Source organism: Cyprinus carpio, chromosome B18, assembly GCF_018340385.1.
Source record: "Cyprinus carpio isolate SPL01 chromosome B18, ASM1834038v1, whole genome shotgun sequence".
NCBI classification, from domain to species: domain Eukaryota; kingdom Metazoa; phylum Chordata; class Actinopteri; order Cypriniformes; family Cyprinidae; genus Cyprinus; species Cyprinus carpio.
In genome coordinates, this window is record NC_056614.1 from 15,914,102 (window position 1) to 15,929,668 (window position 15,567).

The 15,567-nt window shown below is 37.5% G+C and overlaps 1 protein-coding gene across 3 annotated transcripts in view; it reads right to left on the bottom strand.

Moving 5' to 3' along the window:
- gnao1a (guanine nucleotide binding protein (G protein), alpha activating activity polypeptide O, a) overlaps window positions 1–15,567 on the bottom strand; it is an 81,331-nt gene that overhangs the window by 20,425 nt on the left and 45,339 nt on the right. For all 3 annotated transcript variants that reach the window (XM_042744020.1, XM_042744018.1, XM_042744019.1), the window contains exon 4: window positions 264–424. In XM_042744020.1, the coding sequence (XP_042599954.1) occupies window positions 264–424 (161 nt within the window). The remainder of the gene's footprint in view (window positions 1–263; window positions 425–15,567) is intronic.

The window sequence follows — 15,567 nt, forward strand, 5'->3', positions numbered from 1 at the left end:
TTCACTTCAGAGTGACATTTTGCTGAGCTCAAGTAATACTCTAAAAGCAAGCTGTTCAAACATGCACTGGAATAAAGATTGTACATATTATGCTGTAGACGCGTTCAATTTACAGTCCATAAAATATATGCCCCGTGGATAGTTCTCTGAACTGGACTGCAGTGTTATAGTCAATGATATAATAAAAGATTGCTATATTTAGGCAGAATGCTCTTAATGAAGCGTAAAGCACTAATGGCTTCCCAGCAGAGGGCCGTACTCACTATTGGGCGGAGTCATTGAGCTGGTACTCGCGGGCACGACTGAAGCACTCCTGGATGCCCGAGTCAGACCACAGGCGGATCATGGCGGACAACAGCTCTGGAGAGTAGGGCTCGGTATCCTCCATACGGCTCACAACATCACAGACCATCTTAGCATCAGCCTGTTAAAAGCAAACACACATACAGAACATCCCTCAGTGTGATGAGGAGACTTGCAAACAGAACAAGTCACAAACTGTGCTCCAAATTGTACAAATGTTGAGATAAAATTGCAATTAAAAGGATGACACTTAAATATAAAATCAAACATTTCTTGTCATTTTCTCAAAGACCAAATCATCTGGGCTGTTCTATTAATTTCTTCAGGGTTGTTGACAAAGACAGTTCAACAAAACAACTAGAAGACATTCATTTTTGCAATTTCCAATGACATGTGCAACAGCATCTGTTGGTTTTGTGACAAAATTAAGCAGAGTTCTACTTTATGCAAATAAGCAGTGATGCATTGTGGGAACGCCTACTAGCAACTGACAGCACTGAGACTCGTGGCCTGCAGCAGTTTCTTCACAGACAGTGTGATTGTGGCTTTACTGTGTCAACAATTGACTCATCTGTGCCTTTTATATTCTTTCCAAAGAATTTTTGCAGAAACATATGAGACAAAATTGACTGCTTGATTGCTTGAATGAAATTTATTTAAAATATTTTTGACTTGTTTTCCAGTGAACATGTTTGTTTGCTCACACAATGTATATACTTAAAACATTCATAAAGGTTTTTGCTCTTAAAAGGGGATCTTGTTTTAAAGATTTTTTAGTTATTTTTACAGACAAACAAATTGAAAAAAAGAAGAGAAAAAAAACAGATTAAGACAAAGACATTTAAGATGTCATGCTTTTTCATTAAGAGCCGGGGGGTGAAAACTTTTGGAATTTAAAGATCAATGTAAATTGTACTTAATTTGTGTTCCAGGAAACATGTAAGTATCTTCTGTAGCTTCCGAAGGGCAGTACTAAATGGGAAAAAATTATATTTCAACAAAATAAGAAAAATTCTTTATTCTGTTCAAAAGTTTTCACCCCCAGATCTTAATGTATTGTGTTTCCTTCTGGAGCATCAGTTAATGTTTTAATATTTTTTAATAGTTGTGTTTGAGTCCCTCAATTGTCCTCAGTGTGAAAAGATGGATCTCAAAATCATACAGTCACTGCTGGAGAGGGTTCAAATATGCAAAAGATGTTGGAAAAGGATTTTTCTGAAGAACAGTGCTCAGTTTAACTGTTCAGAACAAACAAGGGACTCATGAACAACCAGAAAAACAGAAAAACAGTCGTGGATAATCCAGGTAACCACACACAGTATTAAGAACCAAGGGTTCCCAAACTTTTGAATGGGGTTATTTTAATAATTTCAGTTATTTATTTTTTTTGTATTGTGGACTATATGTAAACATCTTTTATGTAAAATATCTTACTCAGTAAAGTACTAAATAAAAAATAACATGCATTTAGTATGATCTCTGTTATTTTGTTAAAATTATTCACATTTTCACAGATTCTCCAAGGGGTTCCCAAATATAGTAATTCAATATAAATATATTCACATCCAATATATATATATATATATATATATATATATATATATATATATATATATATATATATATATATATATATATATATATATATATATATAAGAAAATATATACACACAACATCCTGACTTCCTGTTTCACTCTTCCCTCCCTCTTACTTCCTCTGTCCTCCTCCTATGACATCACTCCCTTTAAAAAACACGTTTAAAAAGCTTGACAGCAATAATGACTTCTGAAAACAGCATTTAGTTTCTTTTAAAGAGATCACAATTGAGCTTACTACACGAAGGGGCTGGGTTCCCCCATCCCACAAATCCACAACTGAGAAGCAACTACACAAGCCAAAAGAGGAGAGCGTGAGAAATGGACTGGATGAGTGGAGTGAAAAGAAAAGACTCATGTTAAATAGAGAGTGGAAGAGAAGATGGGGGTCAGTTCAAGAAGGCCGGTCTTGCACCCTCTCGTTTATCTGCTGTGAGAGAGAGTAAAGTGTTCACACACCGAAAGGAGTGAGATGTGGGGGCCTGGGAACTAAAAAGAGGGGAAAAAACAAAGCATGGATGTCGCTAATTAATCCATAATTTATGCAAATGCTATTTTGTGAAGTTTTTCTACTGTGAAGATGCAGATATATTCCTCTCCACTGAGAAAAATGGATGCATCTTCCGTATGACTTGTCAATAGAGACAGATATTGCTGCCATCTCCATGGTGATACAACGGGGGCAGCATCAGCAGCAGGAGACCTTATGATTGGCTGAGGAAGCCTCCCTTTCCTTCTCCCCCAGTGAGTGTGACCTTTGAGAGCAAGTCCTCTGAACTCAGCATGACTGAACCTTCTGGAGTCCTTATAACCAACACACACACACACACACACACACACACACACATACACATCATACTGTATTTAATCCTAATAGATGATTCTATCTGATTTTTTTTTTTTACAAATTAAAAATGAATTTATTAATAATATTTGTAAAACAAAATGTACTATTAATGGTTATATGTAGTCTAATAATCTACAAGAATAATGGACTGGAGGTTAAAGCTTCTCAACACAACATGAACCAGAGGATTACCTCAACATCACCCCTTCCGGGGAATTATGGGACATCAAACTGTTGACCACAGGGTCTTTGAGCCTTTATAGTGGCAAATGCCTCAGTCCCAGAGCTGGAGGTCTGCAATAGGAAAATCTTTGCCATGCATTTTCTTTTGATTAAAAAAGCAGCAAGAATAAAACTGACAGATTCAGCAGACACACACCTGTTTCCTTTCTCTCTGTGCATTTCTTGCAGGTGGGTCTGTCTCTAATGTCACAACACTGGTCACGCTTCTCATTCTTCATTTGCTCTTTCTACCTGTGCTTAAGGTTTTTTTGTTTTGTTTTTTGGCGTATGGCACTGAAGGAGCATGTGATTCCTGAGTGATTGCCTATTGAATTTAGATCAGGCTCATAAAGACACATAATAGCTATTCATTATGGCCTTTGCACAGACTAAAGAGAATGGACCAATCTTCATCAGCATGCATTTATTAGAGGAAACAGCGTGAGAAGAGAACTCAACACGCTGTAGATTTGAATCGCAGATCAGTCAGTAGCCCAGCGTGACAGACAGTATCCTTGCAGACGCCCTGACACTGCACCTGTTTATGAGCACAGCTATCGTAACGTAAGAAGGCACTGTGAACTCATCATAACGCATATACAACAGAGAACTGTCATTTGACATTAAATACTGAATTCCTCAGATTATTATTAGGTTTCTGTATCACTCTTGTTGATTGTTAAGGGCGACACTGGTTGACACAACACAATGGTGTCTGAGTCTGGTATTGTTAATGCAATATGCAATAATACAGGCTAGCACAGTAGTATAGTATCTATAGTCTGGCTTGGTATCAGCAATTACCTCATGATATGTCACATCTCACTACATCTTAACAGGATCACAGCTGAGAGATGCTCAATATATCCACGAGTGAATTTGCTTATTTGCTTTTGCAGTAATTAAACTGTATGAAATTATAGTGATGCATAAACAAAAATGAATTAATTAATAAATGTGCCTCGTTTTATTATGCAATATCAAGAGAAAAACTTTTCTAAATGCAAACAAATAATTTAACAAACAAAAGAAGGGGCCTAAAATAATGTCTCAATATCATGAAAAATGACTGAAAAAAAAGGAATTGATTATATATTGTTAATATATTAACAAGGATTTGTAATAAATCTATACAGTATGGTCTGCAAAGCCCTAATACAAGTCTTTCTCATATAATGTGAAGTACTGTAGAGTGAAGGTCAAGTGTAATATGGCATAATCAATCTAGTCATCTTGAATCAGTTGGTTTCTAATCTTGCAATGAACAGGAGAGTAACATACAGTCCCTCATGAGCCCCAAGGGCTGTGGTCTAATAATCTATCACTGACGATGGCAACTTTTCTCTTCAAACTAGCACAGAGGAAAAGAGATGCTCCACCTTGCTGAAGATGTATAGACCCTGCTCAAGTACTTTATCAAAGGCAATGACACATCGCCCTAGACACGGATTTAAACTACAAATCATCTTTTCAAGGTTACAACCACAGGCATGTGGCGGACTTCTTAAGTAAGGAGACTGAGAGGTCATTTAAAAAAAAAAAAAAGATTTTTAGAGATAATGTGAGTGGGAGAATTGCTTACTCAGTAACCATCTTATTTTCCGTAATTTTTGAGAATCTGTGGAACTTCACATTTATACCACAATTTATCTAAGAGAAAAAGAGACATTTCCCCCTCTGAAACTTTAGTAGACTTTTCAGTGTCACAGTTAGACGTGGTTATTGTCATTTAGGAACATTTTTTAATTTTACTGTTTCATCTCATATTTGTTTGGGATTTCTTTCTGTCACATTACTTTCTCTGAGAAAACCCCCAGATTCCTAATTTTTTAATGTTATGATTTGAGCGGTAACAAGAGTCCTCATAAAATTTTTCAAATAAATTATGATTTTATCTCAGTGACTTTCCGAGGCATCCTGTAAGGGAGAAACATTTCATTTGTATATAAAACTTGATGTTTATAATCATGTTAATATATTTAAAGAATTTGGTGTTTGGGTCTATGTGAACTAGCCTTTAGTTTACCAAAGCATCCTTATGGCCTCTAGTATTGCACAGCATAGCTCTAGCGAACCCAAAGTTATGGGTTCAGTTCCTAGGGAATTCATCATCAGAGTTTGTATATAAAACTTAATGTATATAATCATGTTAACATATTTGGAAGCTGGTTTGTTGTTGAACTACCCTTTAGTTTTCCAAAGCGTCCTTTTGACTTTCAAGTTGTGTACAGTATGGCACTAGCAAGCCCCAGGTCATGCGTTCGATTCCCAGGGATAATTAACTCGCTTTGCTTAAGCGAGTCTGCCAAATGCATGAATATAAATAAATTTAAAACAGAACAAAAAGGTCATATGGCCTGTATATAGAACAGAGTGAGAGAAAATGCACAAGCCCAAAAAGGAAGGCTACAATTACAGAAGCAAACCCACTATTTCATCAAGTGGTTAAAGAGCTACGTCTCTATGGCAGAGAGGGAAAGCCCATGACAGAAATTAGATGATGTAGATGACTGACGCTGTATGTTCCACAGAATGGCACGCTATGCAGTGATGACCATTCATCTACTTCCTTTATTATCTCAAGACAGTGAGATGAACATATCATCATTAAAATAGACAGACACACGCAGACCAGCATCATTAAGCAGCTGCTGGGTTCGCCTGGTTCACACACAATAAGAAAGTCACATCAGGAGATACTGACGTATGGCTCTGTGGCATGAAAACACAGAAAGAGGACTGTTTGTCACATGGGTCAGGTCTTGCTGAGGCCTGCACTGACTAATACTATAGTCCTCCAGGAGACTGAATACGACAGGATGACAAACTACTGACTCATAAAGATGAGATGATTGAATCTGATATACAAGAGGAACACTGTTACTAACAAGCATCCTACTGGACATCTACAGATGTCAGTTCAACTCTTCTGAAATCAACTGCTAGTGGCTTCTTGCGTCACTATTCACAGAGTCACTGATTTAGAAGGTTCTATGACAGGTCAGTCAGTTTTAGGGGCAGTCGTGGCCTAATGGATAGAGAGTTGGACTTGTAACCCGAAGGTCGCGGGTTCGAGTCTGAGGTCCGGCAGGAATTGTTTGTGGGGGGAGTGAAAAACCAGCACTCTCTCCACCTTCAATACCACGACTGACCACAACACTGGCTGCCTACTGCTCTGGGTGTGTGTTCACAGTGTGTACAGTATGTGTGTTCACTGCTGTGTGTGTGCACTTGGATGGGTTAAATGCAGAACACAAAAATTGGGTCACCATACTTGGCCACACGTCACTTCACACTTTCAGTATGCTGCCTATGTAGGCAGGATATGCATGCAGCTCACTAGGATTTGGAAAAGAGCTACAAATTATATGCATACTATATTACTCAAATCATATAGTGTGAATTATGTAATACGCTTGCCTTGAACATGATGTGTGTGGGAACTTGGATCAAAACCACCTAAATCTTGCTAATTAAGCTTGCAGGATATTTCCCACAATTCCAAAGCAGCCATGTCGATACAGTGCTGCCAAGACAAAAAATGGTATCTCAACATAAACGGCCTCCTTTTGATGCTGATCTACATTACAATGACTCAGTTGATGAAGAACACCACTATGGAAGGTGTTTTATTAAGCTAAACAGAATTTGTGCAGGGCAAGGCCAACAGAAAATGGTCTTCCTTTGGTCATGCTCTGCACCTGAGATAATAGCAGTAAGGATGAAACAGCAAAAGAAAGATTGCTGCTATGCTGCTGTCCTCATTATTCTCATCCCCTGCCCTAACATCTTTCGCTCTTTCTCTTATTTCACAGTTGTTATGTCACACTAATATGTAAGCAGTCTGGAAAGTGTTTGGCTTTTGTTGAGATGATACAGAATCGAGACAACAGAGAACTTGTCTCAATCTGCTTTCGGCTCACCCCTTTACACTCCATCCCGTGATTATCATCTCTCCCTTTCCTTTCATAGGTCCCCTCCCTTTCGCTTCACTCCTCCGCATCATGTGACAGTCATCTCCAGTTACTATGGTTACCAGGCCTGTCTTGGGGAATGTGATTGCAGATTTGGTGTTCTCTCTTCTGTATCTCAACCTCCCCACCCACTTTCTCACTCTATCTCCTCCCTTCTCTCTCTCAACTCCATCTCTCTCTATTTTCCTCCCATGGCAGCTGTTGAATTATTGATTTGATGAAATATTTAGCTGTTATTCTGCTCTCCTGCTGAAGGCTCCAGTTGTGGCCTAGTCGTAGGAGGTCCTGAAAGCCCAGACCAGAGACCACACCTCTGTCGATCTATTAACCGACACGGACACCCGTCATTGAGGAGGCCACACCCACCTGGCACTGAAAGCTTTCTCTCTTTCATCAACATCATTCACATCAAGTCATTTTCATTACATGCCATGTAGTTATTGAAGGAAATCAATGCTCCAAAAGCAATAAGGCCTTTTCTTTCATTAAGTGGCATCCACAAACCCCTAATCCATCTCTGTGATTGGCTAATGTCTGTCTGCTGAGAATGAAAGGCTTTTGGACTTTTCAGTGCCATGTCGATACTAGAATAAATATATAACAATATCTTTCTTCTATATCAGTAGTACCGAATGCTACTACCAAATGCTGTCACAAAAACAATTGATAATTATTTACGATAATTACATAAATTGAAATTTATATAATTTCACATAATTTCCAATGTTTACTTTTAACTCCATTTACTTTCGTATTTTGTTTAATTTCTGAATATTTCATCTTTATTTAATACTGAAATACGTCAAGCTCTGTTATTTATTTAGTTTACTTAATCTATTGCTAATAAGTTCTCCTGCTTTTTTATTATGTTACTGACTGTTTAGTTGAATAATTGCTGGAAAAAAATGTACAAAGGGTGACCCCGAATAGTCAAAGGTTTGATGATTTGATAGGAGGAGCCTGATACGACTACCAGTCTCACAGTCGAATATTCACGGGGTGTTATGATCATGCCATTTTGGCTATTTGGGGGTGCTCAAAAATGTCTGATTTCACATATAACTACTGGTTTTCTCCCAAACTTAATATACAGCCTATTAAAATAAAGCTGTAAATAAGAATCTCAAAAGAAAGAAGCTTCAAATAAATATTGTAACGTGCGTGAATAAAGTTTCACTTTCCATATCCATGACCGACAGAGGAGCATCTTGGCGGCAGGAATTTAAAACTTTAACAAGACTCAAATTGACACCGGCTGAGTGAAAGTCTGGATTTTTTCGATCTGGTAGGGTACAAGTGATTTCAAAACATTTCAGCCAGTTTATATATATCGTGTATATATTATTTATCTTGTATGCATTTGGTTGAGTTGCGCTGCAGTAAAACGCTTCATTGTAGTACTACGGTGATTATCTCATAGTAGTACAAAAAACAATGCAGAATATTAATAACTATGACTGGGACTGTCATACACATAACATTATAATGAGAACACTATTATAATAAAACGCTGTGAATTTTTAGAGTTTAGTTGGCGTGTTTCTGCACGTTGTTGCATGAAGAACGCATCCACAAAAGGGGTTCATTCAGAGCCGCACAAACATGTTCGTGCATTCGGGGCAATTTGTGCAGACAGCCTGTAAGTTGTAATATTAACGTTATGTTGTATAAATAACAAGGCATGTTTATTATATGAGATAAATGATGAGTTAAATCCACTACTATGGAAGTCAATGGCAACCACAAACTGTTTGATTACCAGCAATTTTCAAAATATCTTAAATGAAAGTAAATGATGACAGAATTTTCATTTTTGGGTGACCTAACTATCTTTTAATCAAAACATAAAACATTATTTAGCATTAATATCTGCGAGACATCCGTTACACATTTTCCCTGTGTTAACGTAATTATGACTGTCGAATGTCTGACTTGAATCTTGGTAATGTATTTTGCCCCTCCCCCAAAACATATGATTCGACTATCAGTCGAATATCGGCAAGATTCGAAAATTCTGATTTGACTATGAAAATCCTTAGTCGGGGACACCTCTAATATTTATTAATATTTATATTTTTTGTATATAAAGTGGTGTGTTCGAAGCATACAATATATTACATTTATATATCTCAATTAAAAAAATTAAATATACAAATATATTTAACATAAATATAACATATTTATATTAATATTTATATTTGAATATAAAGTAATGTGTTCATAGCATGTTGCTTTTTTTTCATAGTGCTGATATTGAGAGTTGAAGTTTGGTACCATGGCACCCCTAAAGTAAAGACACATTAAAACCATGTCAGCCTGACCGAGCCGTACTCTCCTGGAGAATAAAGCAGAGCCAAAAAGCATTTGAAAGGGAAGGTGTGCTGTTCCATTACTGAGGCATCAACATCAAAATGTCTCCATTTCTGTCCCTGTGTCTCTCTTTCCCCTCTGCGTCATCAGGGTTCTTCAGTGACTCAGAGAAAGACAGAAAGTGACAGACAAAAAAATCTGCTCTGCTCTATGACCTGCCCTTACTAAACTCTTCCTGAAGTGGAGCATACCAATGCACTCATCCCACACTAGGGAATTGTCTGTTGGGATTTATGGAGGAATAATTACATTCACATTAATAATTACATTCTAAACCCAGCCCCCCACCTACCATCAGAAGCACTTATTTGATTAATGTCAGGTTTGAGAAAAATGGATTAGTTGTGACAGGAAAAAAAAAACTGTCTGGTTAAAGGAATAGTTAACCAACTCAGTCGTTATTTTCTTACCTTCATGTTGTTCCAAAACTGTATGTGGTGTTAAGGTATTGAACTGATACATTCATACTGAATGATCCATTGACAAATCAGACTGAATGATTTGTTCACAAATTAAGAGTTCGACTCACAAACTCGATGATCATGTCACAATGGTTCTTGATGAATCAGATTGATACATTAGTTTAGGTATTGTACTGACTGATTCATTCACGGATCAGAGACGCACATTGATGAATAGCCACATTGGATTTTTGGTTGAACTATCCCTTTAATTCGCTTATGTTTTCTTTTTCTTCTCTGCCGAATTTCAAAATCTCTTTCTCTTCCATAGATATACTAACAGAAACAAGATGGAACTGTCTTTTCCTGCACCCTCTCTCTCTCTCCACAGGCTTGCAGGTTTGTGTGGAGTCTGCTGAGGCCTGGCATTTATTAAAGTGTGCTGTTCTCTCCTCTCTGCTGCATACCTGATCTGTCACCACTGCAGGCCTCTTTCAACTACATTTATTTTTAGCTGCAGGCCTAAAAATGTTATCATGCTTTAAACACTTCCTGGACCACAACCACCTTCCTTTCCACTATAACCCCCATCAGTGCCATGATCAACACACTGTCACCCAGACCAGCACGCTGCTTAACACACTGTCCTTCCCATCAGTAACCTGATTAACACAGTGTCATCCCCCACTGGCACTAAACTGTTGCTTTCTTTCTTTCTTTTTTTCATTCACAGCACTTTCTGCTCAACAAAGAATTTAAAAAAAGATGTTTGTAGACCTTTGACTTCTAGAGAGTCCTAGTTGGCAGCATGTATAACAGCCAGCCAGATGCTGAAATCATATGAAACAGAGTCTGCAAATAACAATAGAATAAGATGTCAGGGTGCGACTCCAGGTCCAGGCCGCAATCAGAGCTGTACTGGCTCAGTAATTAGTCTGGGCTCAAGGTGCTCACACATGAACAGAAGTACAGAAGAGACTGACTTAAGCTGAAGTGAGGCTGACAAATACACAAAACATATCGCCGCCCTAAAGAATCCCAGGAGGTCAGCATGAGGCAAGGGAACAGTGCCACTGTGTGCCTCATTAGCTACGGCCTCGTTGGGTCATTACAGTGGGTTGTGCTAATTGTGGGTGGAATCTCTAGGCTGTAATCAGGTTTGTAAAAGGCTCTTGGGTGTGTTTTGAGAATTTGGAGGTGTAATACCAATTACACAGATGTACTGAAGGATCTTTAGTTTTTTGCATCAAGTAGTGTTTGTGTAGCTTTCTAAAGCTGTTCTTAACATGGCTTAGATTGCTTTCCCTCATCAAATAAACAAGTAAATTAACAGCATTATTTATCACAGGCAAGATGCAAGATTAGATTTCTTTATCAAAATAAATTTAAGAGATATAAAAAGTGTGTATAAAAAAAAGAAAAAGAGAAGCACAGAGAGTGAGAGGCTAAAATGGCATGGATGCAAATCCAGTCTTCCACTCCAAGTGGCCGATGAGCTTTGTCTCTACAGCAACCGGTAGTTTCCTAGCAGCGCAACACAGCTTATGGAAAAATGAATGAAAATCTACCCACTGAGATAGAAAGTCCATGACAGAAAAAAGGCAAGTATAGAAAACAGAAAGATGATATGTTCCTGTCCATTTTTAAAAAGACAAAACAGAAATGACAAATTAAAGATTAAACATACAATAAAATCACTAGACAATAATAAATCACATTCACACTCCTATGAGTGTGCACAAACACACACGCTATCAAGAGCACCTTGTTTGATGGGAGGCCTAAATATAAATGTAGCCTGACTGATTGCATTAGTTTGAAAATGATAAGACTCATTAAGATAAGGGTCGTTGAATTAGATTATTGTACTGTCACAGTCTGTCGGATGAGGAAGCACACACTTTGTTGCTACTGTAAAGATGCTAACACTGCTAGCAATAAATAACTGAGGAAAGTGCAGCACTCCATGAAACATTTGCCTGTTGAGTGTGTTAGGCAGACTAAAACACAAATATGCAAGATTACATGTGCCATTTAGATGAATATCAGGTTCACTGGGTTTATATTTGCATTTACTTGGTGTGTATGGAGATTACAAAGAAAAATAGATGCACACAGACAAACTAAATTAAATGGGAGTATTTCTTAATATATTTTTCGAATATGGAAGGACTTCTATTTTGAAGGGCTAGAGTTAAAGCTAACCGTTACCGTTCCTGTTGATCTCAGTGGCACTTTGTGATAGCCTGTGATATAAAATCCATCATTGCTTATGTTTGCTGGGTTGTTTTACTAAACTCACTAAGAGTGGTAAATATTAACAATCATCAGCACACACTCATACACTATTTTCAAGATTATCAGGGTTACTGAGGCCATCTCATCAATCTGTTCATTAATCTTTCACATGTACTCAGTCTGTACATCATACAGTACACTGCATTCTCATTCACAAGCCATACAAATCTGCAGTTCCCTCTGCAGAGGCTTCAGAGAGATTAGAGTAGTTTATTTTTGACATTTACAGTGTGGTCACTGGCTAATCTGTAAATCATTACACAAAATTACTGCAAATTCAGATTATCTGTGGCCTTGTTGAATTCCATTCAATCTGCATGCTGACTGGATTAAGATATTTAGGATTAAGGCTTTTTTTGTGGTTTTTCACTCGTTCGGTGTGACTGTTATTGATTAATCTGTCTGACGTAGTTAAAACTGCATTTTAGAGATTATTCTCACCTCATTTTTATGTACGCTAACATTTTAATGTTAGAAGTTTATCCATTTGCTCTTTTTGTTTCTGTCTTATTTTTTATTCTGAAAGTGATTGTTACTATCACTAGGTAATGTTCTATTCTGAAGGTGATGAAACACAGGGCAACTTTTTTGAGCTATGTTGCCAAGGGATGTTTCTTGGGCACCTTCCCATTAAGAATGGGCAACAAATTTCTAGATGCATTAGATCGGTCGTGGGCCCCGTGTCTCACCTAGTTGCCTGTTGACGGCAGCATTGCCCAGCAAGAAAAGTTTCCCTTAAGTAACAGCTTTAGTAATTTACTAAACAGGTGATTTACACAGACACAACATTTCGACTTATGCAATATAAGCGCAGCACAAATCAGTGTAGTCGCAAATAAGCAGAGCCGATGCTCATCAGATGTGGGTGATGTGCTTATGACACAGGCACAAAATAGTTTAAGACATGCTTTATTGGGCATTATGTAATGGCGCAAAGACCAGTAATCTCATGAGCGCAAGCGTTAAATTGCGTTGCGTCATTCATTTAAATATTCTCGTCCCATAAATTTTGCGTCTTAAAGGGAAACTCCTACAAATGCATATTCAGTCATTTCAGGTGCAAAAATAAATGTCTATGCCTTTTTAGCGCTAATTCTTCATTGCGCAAATTCAATAAATCCTGACAGTACTATTTTAAAACCAAAAGACGGTTTGCCTTGACACAAGCTGTTAGTAAATATGTTAAGTGTTAAGTGAAGTAATGTGATTTCTGGCCCTTAGTATCTTAATTAATGTATGTAGATTAATGTATGTAAAAAAAAAAAAGTTAAATAATGAACGTTATTAAACACAAGCAGACTGAATCGTGTGTATCATCATAAAATTATTCTTATGTAAAAATCAAATCTGACTTGCAAAAAATGTCCAGTAATTTGTTTCTTAAATGTGCAATAAAATGTACATAAAAATATACATCATATATTGCGTGTGTGAGTGCGCGTGTGTGTAAAATAAAATAAATAAAAATAGTTGCATTTATTTGATCAAAAATACAGTAAAAACAGTAATAGTGTGAAATCTCATTACAATTCAAAATAAGTGTTTTATATTTTTTTGTCTTTATCTAATTTATTCCTGTGATGGCAAAGTTGACTTTTTAGCAGCCATTACTGCAGTGTTTACTGTCAATTTTGATTCATTTAACTGATTAAAATAATTTCTTTAAATACATAAACATCTTAAAGTCCTCAATCTTTTGAACAATAGAGTAAATTTAAATTCTTGACCCGGTTTAGTCTTATCTTGCAGGGGGCACCAAGTGAGCCAAGACTGCCCCTGGTGCCCCCTCATAAAAACAGGTGCATGACATCCCTAGATAGTGCCGTTAGTGAAATTCAAACGCAGAGCAAATGATGCAAGATACAGAGAAAGAATGAAAGAAAAATAGATGAACAGATAGACAGATCTTGCAGATACCGAGAGAGAGAGAGAGAGAGAGAGAGAGAGAGAGAGAGACCAGCACCCTTGAAAGAAAGGCTGCAGGCTCAGCTTGCCTCACTTCTGCTCTCTGTTTGCTAAATGGCTAGAAAGTGGCAGCTCTGCACCAGCCGTCTCACTGACTGGGCACTTTCAATGCACATCTCTCCCCTTTATCTTCCATCCTTTTTCTGTTCTCTCCCCTTCTTCCATCCCCTCCCCTTCCAGCCATTACTGGTATTCAGTGCAGCTCTTTCAGTGAAGCCTGTAGCCCCCCTCCCTCTCTCTCCTCTCAATGCATACAGCATTGCTGAGGGCCACAGACACACAGAGAGAAGTACATTAACCCAAAGAAACCAACACACAAAACTGCATACATGCAGGGCAAGACACTGAAGCATAAAACATGAAGGGACACATTGCAGAGCTACTGTATGTGTTTTGTGTTAGTCACACATTAACTAATCATCCACTGACTTCTATTGATTTTAAACAGAGCTGTTTATTTTATATCCAATATTTCAAAATCTAACCCAATGTTTATTTGTACTAGGTTGTTTTCTGGTCTATTTGATGTAGGTGAATTCAGTTTTTATATACTTGTAGAGGTGCTTGATCCTCAAAATACAGGTAAATCCTCCCTCTCTCACTCTTTCTCATACACACATACACACGCATAAAAAACAACTGATCCTTGAATGTTTATGGATTCTTCCCACTTCAAATGGACAATGATGAGGGGCCGCCGAGAATACAAACACACACACACACAGACGCTAAACACATGCAGAGAGGCTGATTAATGTGTGCATGAGAGCACCCATACAAGACTGCTTACAAGAAAGCCAACACACACACATATGCTCAATCTGCAGTGTGTCTGTGGGTTCAAAAGCACATGCTAACAGCATTTCAGTAATAATGGCATGTGTGCAGTGAGCCGTGATCCGCTCCGCACATTTCCTCTGAGATGGGATGGGTTCGGACTTAATTTTACAGTCAATGCTCCCAGATAACATTTGACTAATCTAAAATGTAATTTTTGGTTTTAACGATGCATAAGATTGAAAGTTAGCCTGTCCCACTTAGCACCTGCTGGCAGATTCTGTAACTACAGCAGTGGTTCTCAACCAGTGGGTCAGGGCCTACTAGGGGGCTGCAGCTGAACTCCAAAGGGGCCCACAAGATGGCTTAAAAAAAGATCAAATATGCTTTAATACTGTATAATGTAAAACATGTAAACTGACATATGTTGTCTAAAGATCAAGTCATGAAAAAGAATACAATTTTAAAGGATGAAAATCATTTATTCACCTTCATTTTGTTTCTAACTTGTATGTCTTTCTTTCAAAATATTTTGAAGAATCCTGGTAATCAAACACTTCCCACTGAAATCCATTGTATGGACAAAAAAAAAAAAAAAAAATTACAATGGAAGTCAATGGGAACCAATACTATTGCCATTAAATATCTTCTTTTGATTTTTGCAGAAGAAAGAAAATCATACAGGTTTGGAAATAACTGCAGGTGAATAAATTCATTTCCAAAATTTTCATTCATTATACCTTAAAGTATTGAAAATGTCTTCAATAAAAATACATTTCTACAATAAATATCTAGGATCAAAATATCAGAATAT